Source organism: Ipomoea triloba, chromosome 4 (genome assembly GCF_003576645.1).
Source record: "Ipomoea triloba cultivar NCNSP0323 chromosome 4, ASM357664v1".
NCBI classification, from domain to species: Eukaryota; Viridiplantae; Streptophyta; class Magnoliopsida; order Solanales; family Convolvulaceae; genus Ipomoea; species Ipomoea triloba.
Window position 1 is genome coordinate 3618917 of NC_044919.1, and position 20441 is coordinate 3639357.

The 20441-nt window shown below is 36.5% G+C and overlaps 3 protein-coding genes across 8 annotated transcripts; 2 read left to right on the forward strand and 1 right to left on the reverse strand.

Annotated features, from left to right (window-relative positions):
* The first annotated feature begins 1183 nt into the window (after nt 1-1183).
* LOC116015297 (putative late blight resistance protein homolog R1A-3) lies at nt 1184-4937 on the forward strand. Of its 4 annotated transcripts, XM_031255341.1 has the most exons (3): nt 1184-2460; nt 2584-4055; nt 4286-4937. In XM_031255341.1, exons 1-3 carry the CDS (start codon nt 1389-1391, stop codon nt 4319-4321), a joined length of 2580 nt encoding a protein of 859 aa, XP_031111201.1. In that variant the 5' UTR covers nt 1184-1388; the 3' UTR covers nt 4322-4937. The 4 variants fall into 4 exon arrangements, with proteins under 4 accessions (XP_031111201.1, XP_031111199.1, XP_031111200.1 ...); XM_031255339.1 differs by having other exon boundaries at nt 1184-4055; nt 4146-4937; XM_031255340.1 differs by having other exon boundaries at nt 1184-4055; nt 4277-4937.
* Nucleotides 4938-4980: 43 nt separating this feature from the next.
* Nucleotides 4981-11249, reverse strand: LOC116015299 (putative late blight resistance protein homolog R1B-14). 3 transcript variants are annotated; one of them, XR_004097593.1, is made up of 4 exons: nt 10753-11249; nt 7152-9403; nt 5620-6479; nt 4981-5400 (listed from the first exon to the last, which is right to left on the reverse strand). XR_004097593.1 is itself a non-coding variant. In XM_031255342.1 (3 exons), the coding sequence occupies exons 1-2, from the start codon at nt 11200-11202 to the stop codon at nt 7175-7177; spliced, it is 2679 nt and encodes an 892-aa protein (XP_031111202.1). In that variant the 5' UTR covers nt 11203-11249; the 3' UTR covers nt 5474-6479; nt 7152-7174. The 3 variants fall into 3 exon arrangements, 1 of the variants encoding a protein (XP_031111202.1); XR_004097594.1 differs by having other exon boundaries at nt 5201-5400; nt 5757-6479; XM_031255342.1 differs by lacking the exon at nt 4981-5400 and having other exon boundaries at nt 5474-6479.
* Nucleotides 11250-15932: 4683 nt separating this feature from the next.
* LOC116014791 (putative late blight resistance protein homolog R1B-17) lies at nt 15933-20145 on the forward strand. Its single transcript, XM_031254740.1, has 3 exons — nt 15933-18530; nt 18638-18991; nt 19162-20145. The coding sequence occupies exons 1-2, from the start codon at nt 15933-15935 to the stop codon at nt 18671-18673; spliced, it is 2634 nt and encodes an 877-aa protein (XP_031110600.1). The 3' UTR covers nt 18674-18991; nt 19162-20145.
* Nucleotides 20146-20441: the final 296 nt, after the last annotated feature.

Here is a 20441-nt window from a genome sequence, read left to right on the forward strand (position 1 = left end):
AAATTTATGCGATTTCACATGCAATTTTGTAGAATGAAAAGTGAGAATACAATTTAGGACTTTTATTCTACAAAAAAAAATTCATAATCATTATTTAATAACATTGAATAAATTATGTTCTTGTGTAATTGTATTAGAAAGTTCTTATATTAGAGGCTTGATTAAGATGGTGCATGTTGTTAAAAATTGAACTCGTAACTTTTAAGTATAAGAGTTATGTTTTACTTATTCAGCCATTACTTTTGAGGCTTGGATACTAGTTAGTTCTTGAGAATGTGTGATATTTGAGGTTAATACAAAATTTCTAAGAACGAGTTTGTAATTAATTTTAGCCACACCAAGTATCTTGTGGTTTGATGATACCGTTGTGACGGTCCTTCTAAATGAAATGTCAGAGACTTGAGTCTCATCCCAATTAAGGATGTTAACATAGCAGATACATACTACTAATATGTTAGATTGTAGTAAAAAAATTAATTATAGCCACATTTTCTAATTTCATGTCACTAACGAAATAAATAGAACAAGTCCATTAGCAGTTTTTTTTTTGTGGATTTCTCTATAACATGGATGAGAGAAATAATGATATGGAAGAGAAATGAGAGAGATGAAAATGAATTTGATGTGATTTTTTTTGTGGGGCTCATGAGAAGAAGAAAAAAAGGAAAAAAGAAGAGAGAAAGTTTGCACGTGCTGCGCACAAAGTGCCTGCTAGGCGTGTTAAACACAATCTTTTACTTTATTTTTTTTACAACTTTTGTTTTTTATTTTGTCCCTCATTTTCTCTCCCCCTCCCATTTTAGGTAGCTATAATGTTCACAATTCAAATTGTGAACATTTGGTATGTAAATTAATATTTAATTATGAATATTCAGTATATAAATTATGTATTTTGAAATAATTTGGCTGACATGAAAAAAATTCTACTAATAGCCTTGCTCTAAGGTACTAGGCAGGTTCAACAAGGCCAATCCATTGGTAAATGGGCCAAGATTTGTAGAAGTCGAGGGAAATGTTGATAGTGAAAAGCCCATGGGTTAAAACCTATTTAGCGAAGATAGTATTTAGATCCACAAGCAGGAAGGCCCGTGCTTCTTCTCATATGAAGCAATTCAGGCACCTACCAAATTAAAACCATCCCAACTACTCCTCATCGACTCAGAAAAAGTAGTGTTGCCAACAACTAGAGATGAAGTGGGTGGCAGCTAATTAAGTAGCGTCTATCACAAATAAAAGTCTTGGTCGTCTTCCAATCCAATGAGCTACACGGCAATATAATTGCTACTTCATATTATCGCTTCTACTTCTGCTCACTGATTAAGCTTCAATTCTTCACCCAAACATTACATTACATTACTAAGTGAGATCGAATTGAAGAATATATATATATGGCTTGTGTTGCTGTAAATTCTCTTGTGAGGACCATTGAGCTTGAGTTGTTGCAACCTCTGCCTCGCCCAATCGTAAGACAAAAGCAACTCATCCCTGGCAATGAAGACTTGCTCCAATCTCTCCACCGGAAGCTTGGTTTCCTGATAGAGCTGTTCGATGAGAACAGAATGGATGGTATTCAAGCCATTAAAGACTTGGAAACTATGCTCAGAGATGTGGCTTTCCGAGTGGAAGATGAAATTGAATTCCTAATCGTACATCTTTATGATGCAGAAAAAGACTTTGGAATTGCAGATCTTTTTGGGGAAACAGGGTATTCATTCAAACTTGGTTGTATTTTGGAAGAAGCAATAAGAGACATTGATGCCATCCACAAAAACTTGTCCAAAGTCAAGATGGAGTGTGTCGCAGCCGCCTTGCAAGGAATTGGAATTGGATGGAAAACAACAAGTACAGTAGTTGCCGCAGCTGCAGCTTCTACCACATCTAGTGATGGAGGAGTTGATGTGATGATGATGGCGGGGGTGGGGGATTCCTCCCATCACCAACACGCTTCACACTCCCAGCCACAGCAGGGCAGCAGCATAATGGTGGGGAAAAACAATGACTTCCACATTGTAAAGGCCATGCTAATTCAACATTCATCAAAGCAACAGGAAATTGTCTCCATTCAAGGTATGGGAGGCATCGGCAAGACAACCTTAGCTAAACGAGTTTATGAAGATCCATCAGTTGCCTCCCGCTTTGACATCCGAGCTTGGGTTGTTGCCTCACAATATCATAATAAGTTACAAATGCTCACAGATCTTCTTAAATCAATGGGTTGTGTAGGTAGTGGCACTCAAGAGGATCAGCTAGCACAACAATTGTACAAAAAACTGATGCATCAAAGATACTTTGTTGTGATTGATGACATTTGGAGTGTTGATGCGTGGAATTCTGTCAAAGCTTGCTTTCCGGATAATGCAAATGACAGTCGAGTATTGCTGACTACTCGCTCTGCACAGGTGGCTACTTTTATAGGCTCTAACAATGACTTTTCGCATCAAATGCAATTGTTACAAGAAGGTGAGAGTTTGAATCTATTTCATGAAAAGACAAGCAAATCTCTTGGTTCTGAATTTGATATGATTGGGAGACAGATTGTTAAGAAATGCAAAGGATTGCCTTTGGCAATTGTTGTTGCTGCAGGTTTATTGTCCAAACTTCATACGCTAGATGAGTGGAAGAATGTTGCTGAAGTTCTAAATTCATCTGCAACAACAACAATTGATGAAGAATGCTCAACGATACTCTCATCGAGTTACAATCACTTGCCTCACAGTTTGAAGGCTTGTTTTTTATATTTGAGCGTATTTCCAGAAGACGAAGCGATCCATGTTAAAACTGTTGTAAAGTTATGGGTTGCCGAAGGACTTGTAAAGGCATCTAAGGATATGAGCTTTGATGCAGTGGCAAGAAAGCACATTCAAGAACTCAAGGATAGGAACCTAATTCTTGTAAGTCGGGCAAGTAGTTGTGGAAGAAAAGCAAAGGTATTTAGAATGCATGATTTATTGCATTCTTTTTGTGTGAGGGAAGCTAAAAAAGAAAACCTTCTGCATGTTGTCTATGAGAATGATGAGTCCACTTCCACTCCTAAATATTTCCGATGGGTAAGCATCCAATCAGGAAGGTTTAACAGACAAACATTATATTCTTCTTTAAAAAGCTGTCGATCCATCTTTGTTTTTGACTCCCTTGTTGACAGACTATATATATTTTTAAATTTGAAATTTGGCCGCCTAATAAGAGTAGTCTATAACTGTAATATAGATCTAAAGTATCTTGTCCATTTGAGATGCCTATTGGCACCGCCGGCACGACCGGCACTCCTAGAAGCTTTAGTCATTTCAGATCCATTTTGTTGTTGGAATCTTCAATCACTTTCAGTTAGAAGTATTGATAAAATGAGCGTTTTAGAGTTCCCACAACTACAACATTTGCGTAGTAACAACCCTCTGAGTGATTTTCCCATATGTTTTCATCAAAACTTGAAGAGCATTGGTTGGTTGAGAGCTGATCACTGCACAAAAGAATTTTTTACCAGTATTCCATACCTAGAGAAGGTAATGATTCAGTCTAAAGGAGGTTGGTATGATTGCATTAATAACATTGCCTATTTACACCAACTCCAGAGTCTGTCACTTTATGGTTTTATGTATCCGCTGATTCCAAATAACAATTGCATTGTTAGCTGTAAAAACCTTATGAAGTTGAACTTTAGGTGTGTGAGCTTTGAGGGGAAGACATTTAATAATTTTAGCAAGTTGCCTAAACTTGAGGTGCTAGTACTAATAAAGTGTAAGTGGATCGGTGGAGAGTGGGAACTACTCGAAAAGGATAGTTTTGACCAGTTAATTTATTTGAATATTAGTTCGAGTTATCTTGAGCGTTGGGAAGCAAGTGCTTCTCATTTTCCGAATCTTGAGCATCTAATCCTTAGTTGGTGCGAAGAATTGGAAAAGATCCCAGCTGAGTTTGCAGAAATTCCAAACTTGAAGTCAATCAAATTGTATGGATGCCTTCAGTTTGCAGTGGATTCTGCCAATGAAATTCAAAGAGAGCAACATGAGCAAGGAAATGATAATATGGTTGTCATTGAGGAAAACACAATAAAAGAGGTCCATCTCTCTCCTTTACCCCTTTGCTATTGCCTTTTTTTAAATTTCAATCTCTATCCTAATATTGATAGAGCTGTTCGATGAGAACAGAATGGATGGTATTCAAGCCATTAAAGACTTGGAAACTAAGCTCAGAGATGTGGCTTTCCGAGTGGAAAATGAAATTGAATTCCAAATCGTACATCTTCATGAGATAGAGGAACATAAAGAGTTACTTGCAGGAATAGCAGGTCTTTTTGTGGAAAAACCACAAGGGAAACTACTGATGCCCATAGAAGTTGGGATTCATTCAAACTTGGTTGTATTTTGGAAGAAGCAATAAGAGACATTGATGCCATCCACAAAGAGTTATCCAAAGTGAAGATGGAGTATGCCGCAGCCGCCTTGCAAGGAATTGGAATTGGAAGGAAAACAACAAATACAGTAGTTGCCGCTTCTACCACATCTAGTTGTAGTGATGTGATGATGATGGCGAGGGTGGGGGATTCCTCCCATCACCAACAGAGCAGCAGCATAATGGTGGGGAAAGACAATGAGTTCCAGATTGTAAAAAAGATGTTAATTGAGCATTCAACAAGGCAACGGGAAATTGTCTCAATTAAAGGTATGGGAGGTATCGGCAAGACAACCTTAGCTAGACGACTTTATGAAGATCCATCAGTTGTCTCCCATTTTGACAACCGAGCTTGGGTTGTTGCCAGGGGCGAAGCCAGGATTTGTTGGTGCCGGGGCCAACAATTGTAGTGTATTTCATTTTTCTTAGCACTAAAAGTATAGTGCTCTAAGAGATATTTAACTATCATTTAACTATAATATCTAGACTTTTTGCAATGATGAGAATGGATAAAAAATTATCTATAGACTTGGACCTTTAAAATTGAAGAGAAATTACGTGCACTGTAGGCCTCGCAATCAACAGGCTTAATTGCTCAAAGCTTTATTCTCCAATTCATAATACCCATAATTTCCCTTTTTCTTCCTGCATTTATTTCAATGGCACCCAGAAAGGGATACAAATATAAATTAAGGAAGTCAATGATGGAATAATCTCGAAATTTATGAGAAATTTAAGAAAAGAGAAATGAGAAAGAGAGAGAGTCAGAGAGACGAACTTGGTTTTCCTCTCTCTGCTTGCTGCCTGCTCACCTACTGAATACAATGAATGGGAATAGTGGAGTATAATACGGAGTAATTCCACTCTTCTACCGAAATTTAAGAAAATGGTTGGCTTTCCTCTTTACAAAGTACCATTACTTGTTGCCTGCTTGTTTTTTTCTCCACTACTGTGACTGCCGAAATGAAATATTGCTTGGTGCTTTCCCAAACCTTTTGTCTTCAAGTCCACCTAATGCATATGCATATATATAATATAATAATAGAATGGAAGGGAAAATAGGATGCGCTAGAGGGGGCAGGGGGGCCAAAAAGCCATTATAATATATATTTTTTACAAAATTTACTTCTGGATGGGTAGAGGGGGGTCAAAAAAAAATTATAATAGTAATAAAAACAAACCAAAAAAAAATTGGGGGGGGGGGGTGGGGCCAAGGCCCCCTGTAATCACCATGTGCCTCCGCCCCTGAGCATAATGGTGGGTAAAAACAGTGAGTTCCACATTGTAAAGGCGATGCTAATTCAGCATTCATCAAGGCAACGAGAAATTGTTTCCATTAAAGGTATGGGAGGCATCAGCAAGACAACCTTAGCTAGACGAGTGTATGAAGATCCATCAGTTGCCTCCCGCTTTGACATCCGAGCTTGGGTTGTTGCCTCCCACGTTTGTTGCATTATTTGGAAATATATAGTATTTTGGGAAGAAACCAACAAGGACCACATCCGAAGAAGTAGTAGATATCGCACACAACAATCAAACATCAGAATGACCACATCCGAAGAAGTATGTAGTAGGTGCATCACAAGACAATCAAATATTAGAACGACCACATCCCAAGAAGTAGTAGGTGTCCCACACGACAATCAAACATCAGAACAACCACATCCGAAGAAGTAGTAGGTGTCCCACACGACAATCAAACAATGATCACATCCGAAGAAGTATGTAGTAGGTGCATCATACGACAATCAAATATTAGAACGACCACATCCCAAGAAGTAGTAGGTGTCCCACACGACAATCAAACATCAGAACAACCACATCCGAAGTAGTAGGTGTCCCACACGACAATCAAATATTAGAACGACCACATCCGAAGAAGTAGTAGGTGTCCCACACGACAATCAAACATCAGAACGACCACATCCGAAGAAGTAGTAAGTGTCCCACATGACAATTATCAAACATCAAAACGACCACATCCGAAATAGCAGGTGTCCCACTCAACAATCAAACATCCGAAGAATTGAAATACTAGTTGTCCCACACAACAACCAAACATCAGATCAAACTCCCGCCATTATCATCACCTTAAGAAATATAATCAAAGTGGGTTGGTGCAATTAATAAAACTGCATGCAATAATCCAGCACTAATACAAAGGAATAAATTAGAGATTAATAAAAACATATATAATTGCAAAAAATATAAAATGGTAAATATAAAAACCCCTGATTTATATTGTTTTGATATTTTACCAATAAATTTGGAGCCGCAAATTAAAAGTGCAGAATGAATGTAGTGTATACTCTGTATATCGAGGTGGGATTTAGATGCATGTTGACAGCTATATATGGATAGAGAAGGAATCCCCAAACAGAACCCTTAGCTAGCTTCTATGTTATTTGGTTTTGAATATTAAAATAAATAAATAAATAAAATCATATATGCAAGCTAGCTAGCACAATCTTCCATTTAAGTAATATATATAACCATATCCTCTGTGCAGCTGAGTTATCATGATTTACATATTCCCATATGCTCTGTCCGTTCTGGGAGTGGTGCCTTTGAGATTGAGGATTCTAACATTTTGGAAAGAAACATATATAATCATATCCATCCCAACATTGCAAGGAAGGCAATTATATTAATCATAGTAACTCAATCATACAGATTTGCTAGATGCACCACTTGGAAAAACGACGTATAGTACAATATAAACGTGATTAATTAGTCATAAAATTAAAGGAAACCAACCGTACCTGGAAAAATTAAAGTAGCTCGATCATATCGCTTGAGAAGGATCCCGAGGCAGAGGAGGGTAGATAGTGAGCTTGAATCTGCGGTTACTTTTTTCAGTTGGGTTCTGTTTCTGCTTGAGTATGTCCTGTGCAGACTTGATTGCTTTCTTGGTATGTTTCAACTCTATCTCTTGAAGACTGCTTATATCAGCCAGTGCAAGTGGAATCATCTCAAGTTGTTCACAGTGGCTAAGAACAAGGCTTCTGAGTCTTGGGAAGTTTTTATTTGAAGCATTCCAGGACCTCAAATCCGTCCTATCAATATGCAAAACCTGAAGATAAAGAAAACCGCCAATGGTAGGCTCCCAATACTCTCCTTCCGCTGCACGCTCAATCAACTTGAGGATTTCAAGCGTCTCTAGTGTTCCCAATACAGTTAATTCTTTCCATTGGAGGGAAGTTTTAGACAGGGTCAGCTTCCTTAGATTCTCTGGAAATTCATATTTCTGAGGAAGGCGCTGTAGTTTTTCCCCGTCATTGATCAGCTTAAGATTCACCAGTTTCTTCAACTTTCCCAGGTTTTTGAACAAACTAGATCCACTAGTTGGGTCTATCTCCAATAGTTTAGCCAAAGTCCCCCGGATGCCCAATTTCTTGATATTGGAGGCCTTAGCAAGTGCAGCAGGGGTGCAGCTAAATGGTGAAACCTTAGACAGAGTTTGCAAGTTCTCATTTGCAAAGGGAGCTCTCTTGGTTTTCGAAGCAGAAAGCGAAGGAAGCTTGGCAGAAGCGTTTGTTTGAAAATGCCTTAACCTTGGCATGTTCCATATGTCTCCTTTAATTTCAAGAGTAGGACGTGTTGTCCTAACTATAAGAGTCTGCACATTCTGCAAGTTCGCAATCTCTTTAGGGAGAATTTGGACAGTAGTGGAGATAGCAATGTACCTGAGATGGAATAACCGAAAAATGTCTTTATGACAAGTAGTGAAAGTAACAGAATCATCTGGTGCAAAGTGTAACACCTTCAGCAATGGAAAGGCCTTGCGGAGTGATATAATGGTGTTTGGAGGAACCTGAACTCCATTTGAGGCCGCAAAACATAATAAGGACCGGTGTTTTTGCTTTGGCTTTGTAGAAGAAATGAACTTCTCAAAAGCGCAGTGAACACTTAGGAGGCGACAAGAAGAACCCTGTTGTTGATTCATGTCATTAGTTTCATTAATTTCATTGAATAAAGTTTCACCCTTAGCTTCTTTTTTGCAAAATTGGAGCAACATGTCGTGGACGCGACAAGTTTTTATTTCACCATCTGGCTTTCTTTTTGTTGCCATCACTAGATTCCTACTCACCAAACCACACAAATTTTCACATGCTATGCCTTCCATGTTTAATCCTCCTTCTTCCTCAATGAATCCCTCTGCAATCCATAGCTGCATAAGTTTTGCAGCAGGGATATCATTGCCATTAGGAAAGGCTCCCAAATAAAGGAAGCAACACTTCAACTCATCTGGCAAATCATCATAACTCAATCGTATTAAGTCCTCGTAGCTCTTCTGTATTTCATTGCTAAAGAAATAATCATAACTATTGGCCACTTTACGCCATTCTGATAGAATTTTTGGTTTGCCAGACAAAACACCAGCAATTATCACTACTGCTAGTGGTAGACCACCACATTTTTTTGCTACTTCTTCTCCATAAGGTTTTAAGTCATCCGGGCAGGTTTCCTTTTTAAAAACCTTTTTCTCAAGTAGCTCCCAACTTTCTCCGGGCTCTAGAAATTTCAAGCGATGAGGCTCTCCCAAAGAATTTACCATCATAGCCACTTCATCTTTCCGAGTGGTGACTAAGACTTTACAACCAGCCCTCTCTGGAAAAGCATCATGCAGGATATCTTCGAATGCTTCTTTAGTCCAAACATCATCTAGTACAATGAGATATTTTCCAAGCCCCAGAACTTGTTTAATCTTGAGAGCTAATTCTTCTTCAGTCACTCTGGTATCAGTATCATTGCTCTGCTGTAGTTTCTTTAGAATTTGCAGATAGACATCCTTTTTCTTGTACAATTGAGAAACATAAATCCAAACACGATGCATGAAATGATATTCAATTTCTTGGGACTTGAATACCTTGTTGGCCAATGTGGTTTTGCCGAGGCCAGCCATACCCAAAACTGAAATAACTTCATAACTTGATTCGTCCCTAAGACGTTGGATAATTGTTTTCGCCTCTCCATCAAACCCCACCACATACTCTTCTTCCACTTTGGGTGCCTTTTTAAGGTTAATATAAAATAATAATCTAAGTTAGCATTTGCATTATTCAACATGCCCATCTATCTATTTTACCAAAAAAAAAAAAAAAACATATGGGAGAACCCGGTTCAATCCCCACAAGCGACGATTCCCCCTGGGCTAGCTCCTGTGCCTCTCGGAGCGAACGTGGGTGGGCCCGGACAGTTAAATGGACGGAAAAAGACCCCGTGAATTTACCCAAAAAAAAAAAAAAAACATGCCCATCTATCTATTTTAGGGTTAATAGGGTTAATAATTAATCTAAGTTACCAAAACAAACAAGTAACACTTGTGAAAACATGCCCAATCTATCTATTTTATAGTTAAACCAAGATCCGAGTCTTTAGCCAATATATTTTCCAATTAAACCACTTCAACCATACAAAGTAAAATTCATTTTTTGAATTTGTCCCTGTTTGGATATTCAAAGAAAATAGAGTCAAAGAAAAATATTGGTCAACGGAAAAAAATCTAATTCCACAAAAATATATTCCTAGATTTTTAGTCAAAAGTCTTTTTTTTTTTTTTAGTTTTCTATCTCTCTCTTATTTTTCATTCCATCTCTCTTGAAGCTAGTTTATAGATTATTATTACCACCACCAGCACCACTTTTTTTTTTTTGAGTACTACTGACACCATCACCACTTATTATTATTATTATTATTATAACAAGTAATATATTCATTTTAATATAATACATATTCTACAACTATGATTAAAAAAAAAAAAAAAAGAAATACTATTATTTAAAAAATAATAATAATAATAATTAAAATTTTAACATTTTTTTTGAATACTATTGACTCTGTTATAATGTAGTATCAGTTCATACATACTTTCTCAACCTATTGAAGCAGTATGCCCCCACAGTATGCCCCCACTACTGTGACCTCTCACTTGGGAGAGTCACAGCTATACCGCTTGACCACAGGACCTTTGATAATTTACCATGATTATGATCCTTAATATATGGAAATTATTATATTTGATTATTTCAATTTTCAAAAATCATAATCAAATTACAATTTCATCCTTTTGAATTATTTTTGTCCTAATATAATTCATGTTTTAATATCAATTGAACATGTATTTTTATGCCTTGTGCATATAATATATATATAACCTATTGATTTTGGTTGGATTGGGTTAAAACCGAACCTAACCGATACAGTCGGATGCAGAAGCCATTGATTTTTAATAACAAACTGAAATCTGGAGTAACCCGAACCAGAATTCACATCCCTAGACAAAATTATGCTAAATCAATCTTAAAAGTTTTGAAACTAATAAACTTTTTATGTGAGGAATGATTAGAAGGAAAAGTGTACCTTCTGCTGCACAGAGGGGGCATGTTCTCGGGGCAAGACGCTATTTTCAATCACTTTCTGGTACTCCGTCTTCTCCTGGATTACCTTGATCTCATCGAGAATAGTTTTGATATTTTTCGCAACCTCCTTTTTCTTCCCGAAATCGACAAAATTGGTGAGCTTTTTCTCGGCGTGGATATTGGCGTCGACGACGTATTGGTCGATGAGGTTTTCCGATCGGTAGACGACGTCCATGATGTCCTTCACCAGCTGCTTAACGATTTCGTTTTCCGTCCTGATTTTCCGGTATTCTTTGAGGATAGACTTGAAGCCATTGACGGAGCGGAGGAGCTTCTGAACGTCGTCGTCTACGCCTGAGATTAGCTGGAAGTTCTCGGACAATAAGCCCGTCAAGGTCTCCGCTAGCACATTCACCACTGCCTCCGCCACCACGCTCACCGCTGCTTCCATCGTCTCACTCACTCCCTCTGTTTCGCCAACAATTTCTTTGTACTGTTTGCAATTTAGACTACTCTCAGATCAAAGACGTATATATTTAATTCGTCAATTTTGATTGTTGGAGTCTCAAGTCAACGAGTCAACCAGTCCCCACTTTCTTTAGTCTTCCTTTCCAGCTTTTGGCCAGACTTTAAACTGGTGTTTTAAAACTATTTCTCTCTCTCACATTTTAGCTGTTTTACTTTCATTTTTAGTTTGTCTCAAAGTATTATCATCTTTTTTAAATTGAACATCATTATCATTCTATTTTTTTTAATTTACTCTTATGACTTTTGTTTTCTTTATTGCTTTTATTTCCAAAAGTGAAAACAGTGAAGGGTATAATTGAAAAGCATGTAAAACGTAAATGAGACAATCAATTAGAGACGGAGGGAGAGTAATAACTTCTCGTATTAATTATATATGAATAATTATATACAAAATACAGGAAATAACGATAACAGACAAGTAAAATTGAAATTTCGAGTTTTGAAACTCACATTCTTTCTTAAAACTTTATTTTTAATCCCTCAAATACGCTAAAAGTGTTGTAGTATAGTTTTCAAGATAAAAAATGAGTTTTACTACAAAATAATTGAGCACACAAACTATTATGTTGTCGGGGTTGGCCATTGGGGTCGGATCACCTACAACATAGGCCCAAATTATATCGTGGACCGTGGTCCACAATGCATTGTGGATCGCGGTCCCAAAACGACGTCGTTTTGATTAATGAAAACAGACGGATGAATTCGCGCCACTCACTTTCTTTTCATATATACTACAATTACATTTCAACACAACTTCAGTTACATTTCAACACAACTGCAGTTACATTTTGATATAACTACAGTTTCATTCGATAATATAAAAACACAAAAGTGAAACTGTTATTCAGTATCTGTTCATATACACTGCAGTTACATTTCAACACAACTACAGTTACATTTTGATATAACTACAGTTTCATTTGATAATATCAAACACAAATGTAAAACTGTTATTCAGTATCTTTTCATATACACTGCAGTTATATTTCAACACAACTACAGTTACATTTTGATATAACTACAGTTTCATTCGATAATATCAAAACAAATGTAAGGCAGTATCTTTTGGAATGAACTGTAGTGTCAATTACGGGGCTCCGTCTCCCACTTACTAAAACGACGTCGTTTTGGGACCGCGGTCCACGATATAAGAACTGCAACATAGGAAGCGAAAGCCACGGAGATGCTCGACCAATGAGATCGGCTTCCCGGTTTAATACAAAATAATGTTATATATTTATTTACCAATTATCCTATTAATAACAAATTTATGTCTTGTATTATGAAATTATGTGCCTATAAGACAAATTATTTACATAAATCATATATATATTTTTTGAAATAACATAAATCATATATGAGAATAAGTAAAATGGAAAACATGTTTATGTATCACGTAGTAAAATAGAAAACATGTGTATGTATCTCGTGTTATGTGTTTCTGTACATTATGTTATGCAATTCTGTACCTTAAACGTGCGTCTTATTTTACGAATTGAGCAAATATCATTTTTAGTCCCTCAACTATAATATATGTATCAATTTTGGTCCTTGACTATTAAATTTGTATTATATCAACTATATGATTTATGTCTTGTATTATGAAATTATGTGTCTATAGGATATAAATTATTTACATAAATCATATCTAAGAATAAAAGAAATAGAAAACAAGTGTATACGTATCTCGTGTTATGTGTTTCTGTACATTATGTTACGCTATTTTATACCTTAAGTGTAAGGATTTTGTATCTAGAATAAATTAAAATTTGTGTTGAAACATGAGAAATGGGAAGCTACGAAGTTTATTAAAGCTTAAATATCAAACAATGTCCTTTTAATCTAGGATCCACAATGCTATGTGAACCCTGATCCACGATATAAATTGCACGTCCCAGTAAACACAAAGTGCTAAAGCAGAATTAGAAGCCAAAGTAGGTATAATTTGAAAACAAGTAGGTATAATTTAGATAGAGCAAATACCAATTTTGATCCCACGACTATTAGCAAAATGATAATTTTGGTCCACATGTTTAATTTCTACCAATTTTGGTCCCACGACTTTGTTTTAGTACCAATTTTCATCCACGACTATTGTTTTAGTGCCAAAATTCATCGCGCCGGTCACCCATATGTTTAAAACGTGCAAAAATCTAAAATCGTTAATGATATTTTAGTCATTTTCAACTTAATATCCCAATTTGAACATGAATAAATGAATTTAAATCCTAATATCGATCAAAATTCGCAGTTTTCCTCATCATTTTACTTTAATTTGAGGAGGAGAACTGTGAATTATGATCAATCTTAGCGCTTAAATCTCGTTATTCATGCTCAAATTGAAATATTGAGTTGAAAAGGACGAAAATACTTTTAAAATTTTTAGATTTCGACACGTTTTAAACGGATGGGTGACCGCGTGATGAATTTTGGCATTAAAACAATAGTCGTGGGACCAAAATTGGTACTAAAACAAAGTCGTGGGACCAAATTTGGTAGAAATTAAACATTTAGACCAAAATTGTCATTTTGTTAATAGTTGTGTGACTAAAATTGGTATTTGCTCATTTAGATAATTAAAAAAAGTAGGTATACTTTTGTTTTCAAAAAAAGTAGGTATAATTTAGATAATTAAAAATTTTAGAACTATAATAATATATAAATATATAAAACAAAATATTTCAGAGATCTCATTTAATTTTATTAATGTTTCAGAGATCTCATTTTATTTTATTATTTTAATTTTCACATATGATCTTGAATCTTTCAAATCTCATTTTTTATACATATAAAAAAAAGTTGATTTTCATATTGGGATGGCAATACCACGTGAAATTAAAAGTCATGGTCTGTGAACATGCATGAACCTATCAACACTTTTGTGTCTCTTAATTATTTCTTAATTGAAGTTGTGACTCACGTGTTCTCATCCGATTTAGATGACAAATTATTGTGTGATCCGATTTTAGATGACAAATTTTGATGTTTAAAAAAAAATATCTTGCTCCGCGTCTACGTTAAAATAATGAACATTTTGAGATGACATAATGCATTTTATAAGTTAGAATAATGTACTTTATGTGTTAGAATAATGTATTTTATATGTGTTAGAATAATGAAATTTCTAGGGTAAGATAATGTATTTTATGTGTTAGAATAATAAAATTTTTGAGGTAAGATAATGTATTTTACGAGTTAGAATAATATACTTTATGTGTTAGATTAATATATTTTATGAGTTAAAATAATGTATTTGATGTGTTTTTGGATCGTGGTTCACAGTTACCGTACTCTACACAATAAGTTATAGAATGTTTGTTAGAGTTTTAACTTTGATGGTGTTATTGTTGTTAGAGTTTTAACTTTGATGGTGTTATTGACTACAGGTTGTAAATATACCATGTGTGTATGTAGTGTATACATGAAAGATGAATATGAACTAATGAGTGAATTGATGAAATATGGGAAGAAAATATAGCAAAAACGAGAGAAAGGAAAGAGTGGCTTTGAGTAGCCTTTGAACAATTGCTCTAGATTTTGTCCATTGATTGTAGGAGTTTTTTTTTTTTTTTTTTTTTTTGAATACTACTAACTCTATTAGAATGCAGCTACTTTCTCAATCTATTGAAACATGAGTCAGTATTGCCTCCACTGAAGCTCAAACCCACCACTTTCCGTATAAAAGGAAGGGTTTGATGCCACTGGACCACAAGATCTTTGGCTGATTGTAGGAGTTTGTTCTAGCTTCATTCTAAAATGAGAGAATGAAGAACAAATATAATCGCTAACCCAGCGGGGTAGCTCAAGTGGCTAATGAGCTCTCTTTGTGGGGAGGAATTTTGGGAGAACCCGGGTTCAATTTCCACAAGTGACGATTCCCCCTGGGCCAGCTCCCGTGCCTCCCGGAGCGAACGTGGGTGGACCCCGGATCGTTAAACAGGAATTAGCTTGTAATTGAATGTCTTTTTTTTGTATAATGGCAGAGCGGGTTTTTAGATTTTTGTGGCCCATTTTTGTAAATAAATGAGACTCTATCAAAAGTATAAGTGCAATATTTAAATTTAAAACGTAAAATATATGATTTTTACTTCAAGTTATCTATGCAGATACCTTTAGAGAAACAGAATGATTTTAACATGCTCAATTAATTAGGTCCTAATTATTAGGAGAGAAAAGTGATTTGAGATAAAATTAATGTATTTTAAGATGAATTGTAAATTTTGTATTATTTTTAAGTAGTTAGATCAAAAATAAATATTTTGTATATAATATTTCTTTCTAAGTTGTGACTTAGTTGTCCTCCATCCGATTTAGATGTACTTGGCTTTGTATGAACACATACAAAATAAAATAAAACTATATATATAGAGAGATCGAGAGAGATTTGCGGTAGCTGTAAGATTCCCACCTAACATTATTTTAAACAATATATACGATGTTGTCATTATCTAACATTAATTAATGTTTACAAGTTGCAGAGTTTTTAACATAAAATACTGCCCTCTTGCAATTAAAAATGATTTTCGTCTATCTTGCAATTATGGCACTGCACTTAGAGCCATAAGGCAATTCCCAGTTGATGATAATTACTATACGCACACACATACTAAGTGAGAAGAAGATCAGATCAGATTAGAGAGCAAATTGAATTGAATGGCTTGTGTAGCTGTAAACTCTCTTGTGAGAACTATTGAGCTTGAGTTCTTGCAACCTCAACCTCGCCCAATCGTACTACAAAAGCAACTCATCCCTAGCAATGAAAAGTTGATCCAAAATCTCCACCAGAAGCTTGGTAATCTGATAGAGCTGTTCGATGAGAACAGGATGGATAATATCCAAGCTATTAAAGAATTGGAAACTAAGCTCAGAGATGTGGCTTTCCGAGTGGAAGATGAAATTGAATTCCAAATCGTACATCTTTATGATGAAGAAGAAGATTTGGGAATTGCAGATCTTTTTGGGGAAACAGGGTATTCATTCAAACTTGGTTGTATTTTGGAAGAAGCAATAAGAGACATTGATGTCATCCACAAAGAGTTGTCCAAAGTGAAGATGGAGTACAAGCCGCGTGTCACAGCCGCCTTGCAAGCAAGGAAAACAACTACACTTGCCGAAGCTTCTACCATGATGGCGGGGGGGGGGGGGGGGGGGGGGGATTCCTCCCATCACCAACACGCTTCACACGCCCAGCCCCTGCACGGCAGCAGCATAATGGTGGGGAAAAACAATGACTTCCACATTGTAAAGGCTATGCTAATTCAGCATTCATCAAGGCAACTGGAAATTGTCTCCATTCAAGGTATGGGAGGCATCGGCAAGACAATCTTAGCTAAACTAGTTTATAAAGATTCATCAGTTGTCTCCCACTTTGACATCCGAGCTTGGGCTGTTGCCTCACAATATCATAATAAGTTACAAATGCTCACAAATCTTCTTGAATCAACGGGTCGTGTAGCTAGTGGCACTCAAGAGGATCGGCTAGCACAACAACTGTACCAAAATCTGATGCAGCAAAGGTACTTGGTTGTGATAGATGACATTTGGAGTGTAGAGGCTTGGGATTCCATCAAAGCTTGCTTTCCGGATAATGGAAATGGCTGTCGAGTTTTGTTGACCACTCGCTCTGCAAAGGTGGCTACTATTATAGGCTCTAACAATGACTTTTCACATCAAATACAATTGTTAGGAGAAGGTGATAGTTGGAATCTATTTCATGAAATGACAGGCAAATTTCAGGGTTTTGAATTCGATATGATTGGGAGACAGATTGTTGAGAAATGCAAAGGATTGCCTTTGGCAATTGTTGTTGCTGCAGGTTTATTTTCCAAACTTTATACGCTAGACGAGTGGAAGAATGTCGCAGAAGCTCTAAATTCATCTGCAACAACAACAACAATTGATGAAGAATGCTCAAGGATACTCTCATCCAGTTACAATCACTTGTCTCACAATTTGAAGGCTTGTTTTTTATATTTGAGCATATTTCCAGAAGATGCGGAGATCGATGTTAAAGAAATTATAAAGTTATGGGTTGCTGAAGGGCTTGTAAAGACATCTAAGGATATGAGCTTTGATGCAGTGGCAAGAAGGCACATTCAAGAACTCAAGGATAGGAACCTAATTGTTTTAAGTAAGCCAAGTAGTTGTGGAAGAAAAGTAAAGACATTTAGAATGCATGATTTATTGCATTCTTTTTGTGTGAGGGAAGCTAAAAAGGAGAATCTTCTACATGTTGTCTATGAAAGTGGGTCCAAATTCCCTCAGAAACATTTCCGATGGGTAAGCATCCAATCACGAAGGTTATACAAAGAAACATTATATTCTTCTTTAATAAACTGTCGATCCATCTTCTGCTTTTCTAGACCGCATACATCTTCAAATTCAAAAATTAGCCCTCTATTAAGAGTACTCTATAATACTCAGTGTGAGATTGCTTATCTTGTCCATTTGAGATGCATATTGTCATGGGTGGCAGCTTCTACCATTCCATTTCGTAGTTGGAATCTTCAAACACTTTCCGTTTGCCGTATTGATGAAATGAGCTTTTTAGAGTTTCCACAACTACAACATCTCCGTAGTCTCGGAATTCCTATGGATTTTCCCATATGTTTTCATCAAAACTTGAAGAGCATTGGTATGTTGAGAGTTGATCACTGCACAAAAGAATTTTTTACCAGTATTCCATACGTAAAGAAGGTAAAGATTGAATCTGAAGGAGGTTGGAATGATTGCATTAATAACATTGCCTATTTACACCAACTCCAGAGTCTGTTTCTTTTAAGTAATAGGCATCGGATTCTGATTCCAAATAACAACTGCATTGTTAATTTGAAAAATCTTATGAAGTTGAGGTTGCTTTATGTGAGCTTTGAGGGGAACGCAATTAATATTTTTAGCAAGTTGCCTAAACTTGAGGTGCTACTGCTAATACAGTGTGAGTGGATCGGTGGAGGGTGGGAACTACTCGAAAATGAGAGTTTTGACAAGTTAATTTATTTGAAAATTATTGCGAGTAATCTTAAGCGTTGGGAAGCAAGTGATTGTCATTTTCCGAATCTTGAGCGTCTAGTCCTTCATTGGTGCGAAGAATTGGAAATGATCCCAGCTGAGTTTGCAGAAATTCAAAACTTGAAGTTAATCGAATTGCATAGATGTCTTCAATCTGCGGTGGATTCTGCCAAGGAAATTCAAAGAGAACAACATGAGCATGGAAATGATAATATGGTTGTCATTGAGGAAGACACAATAGAGGTCCATCTCTCTCCTTTACCCTTTTGCTATTGCCTCTTTTTTTTCGCTCTCTTTATAGAGTTTCATCATATCCTAATATGTAATTTGTTTTCAATGACTCATTACAGCCTCTCTCCAGCTCTGATGATGAACTTGAGCCATAGTTTGTCAACAGTTGGCACTCAAACTTGAGCTGCTTCACCATCCAACACAGTACTTCATCCATTTGACATCAAACTAATTAACTAACTCTGTAACTGACAGTTGTTAGATTAGTTTAGAGTTAGTTTGGTTAGCTTAGAGTTTAAATACTTCTATTTTTCTTCCCTGCAAAATATTCAATCATTCTTGTAGTTAATTGTGTTGAGAGCATCAGTCTGTAAATGCAAGTATTCAATGAAACAGTAACTCTTCTTGGTTTTCTCCCTAAATCCTTCTGCTTCTGCGTCCCTTTCGACATAGTTGAATAAAAGCATAAAAGGGTACGTATGTTTATATATATCCTCCTTAGATTCTTCATTTATTTCATTCACATGTCAGGGGGTTATTTGTTTATAGTTTAATTTTGTCATCTTGGTTTGATGTTTTACTTTCTTTTACATGTTTAATGTTTACTTTAATTTGAATATATATATGGTGGCGACGGCAACAGTGGCCGGGTCGGCCTATTCTTCGCGGTGTAGAAGTTATTGCATCATCGCTCATTTTTCCGGAGTCCAGGAGAAAATCACCTCTCCATCGGTATGTAGTCTGTGATGTTTTATTTATTTATTTTATATATTTAAATTCATATAATGCTCTTCGCATATCTGAATTGAAGAATGTGAATCATACATATATATTTGCAAATTGCAATTGCATAACCTCCTCAAATACCTGATAAGAGAGCTCTTATATATTTTTTTTTGGACATACGAGGGAGGAACCCAGTCAATCCACCAACCACAAACTAAGCGTCAAGCAAGACAACTCTCCCCGTACAGACACCTATAAGGTCATTGCAAACCTGGCTTCTACATCCCAAGGGTGGCTCATCAAATTCCATCCAGTCTGTCTCCCCACCAAGTGGAAGCTTAGCCAGCTCATCCGCTACCTGATACACGTGCACTATCTTGCACCCTCCATCAATACTCATCTCCCTGAGATGTTCCATGATGGTGTCCTGTTGTGAGAGGTGCATGCATGAAGTTACAATCTCCTTAGAATCAATGTGGATTTCACAGTTTTCATATCCTCTGCTTTTAACCCAGTGCATCCCCATCGCCAAGGCCTTCCACTCTGCTTCTAAGGGCGTCGCAGTCTGAAACTTCTGGGCACATCCCGCAATCCAATTACCATGTTTGTCTCTGAGAACAGCTCCTCCGCCCGCAATGTTGTCGCTATCTCTGTAGTTGCCGTCTACGTTCAAAATGAATTTGGCAATATTGGTCGTGGGCTACCACTTAAGTTTTTTGGGACCGAACTTTACATGGGGTCCCCTGGTTTAGAAACTCTAGCAAAAGCTCTTCTAGTGTCTTGCCTTTGTTTCTCAATCCAATCAATTTTCCGCTGGATATTTCACACATTGCCTTGAAAAGTCGTGGTGTTCCTCCACTTCCACAACCACTATATAACAATAGCAAAAGTATTTTTCCAATTGGTGTCAGTTTTATCACCTACTTTTCCATAATGTTGGCTGATAACCAAGAGTCGAAAGAGAGGTGAGCTTGTCTTTGTTTTTCTCTCTAGAGATCAGTCTGTACCAGACTTCTCTCGCAGCATTACAGGTTCTAAAGTGCGTAGTTACACATTCTCTGTTTTTTTGGGAATCACACATTCTCTGTTTGATCACCATATATTTTGCATAGTTATCTTAATTTCAATCATCACAAACAAGTAATAGTCATCTTAATTTTGCATTGGGGTGTTAGGAAATGAGGTCACAGGAAGTTA

Coding starts and splice junctions, on each gene's coding strand:
- LOC116015299 (XM_031255342.1), bottom strand. CDS start 11,202: ATGGAAGCAGCGGTGAGCGTGGTGGCGGAGGCAGTGGTGAATGTGCTA. Junction 9,404..10,752: donor CCCCCTCTGTGCAGCAGAAG/GTACACTTTTCC, acceptor AACCTTAAAAAG/GCACCCAAAGTGGAAGAAGA.
- LOC116014791 (XM_031254740.1), top strand. CDS start 15,933: ATGGCTTGTGTAGCTGTAAACTCTCTTGTGAGAACTATTGAGCTTGAG. Junction 18,531..18,637: donor TTGAGGAAGACACAATAGAG/GTCCATCTCTCT, acceptor GACTCATTACAG/CCTCTCTCCAGCTCTGATGA.
- LOC116015297 (XM_031255338.1), top strand. CDS start 1,389: ATGGCTTGTGTTGCTGTAAATTCTCTTGTGAGGACCATTGAGCTTGAG. Junction 4,056..4,285: donor AGGAAAACACAATAAAAGAG/GTCCATCTCTCT, acceptor CAGGAATAGCAG/GTCTTTTTGTGGAAAAACCA.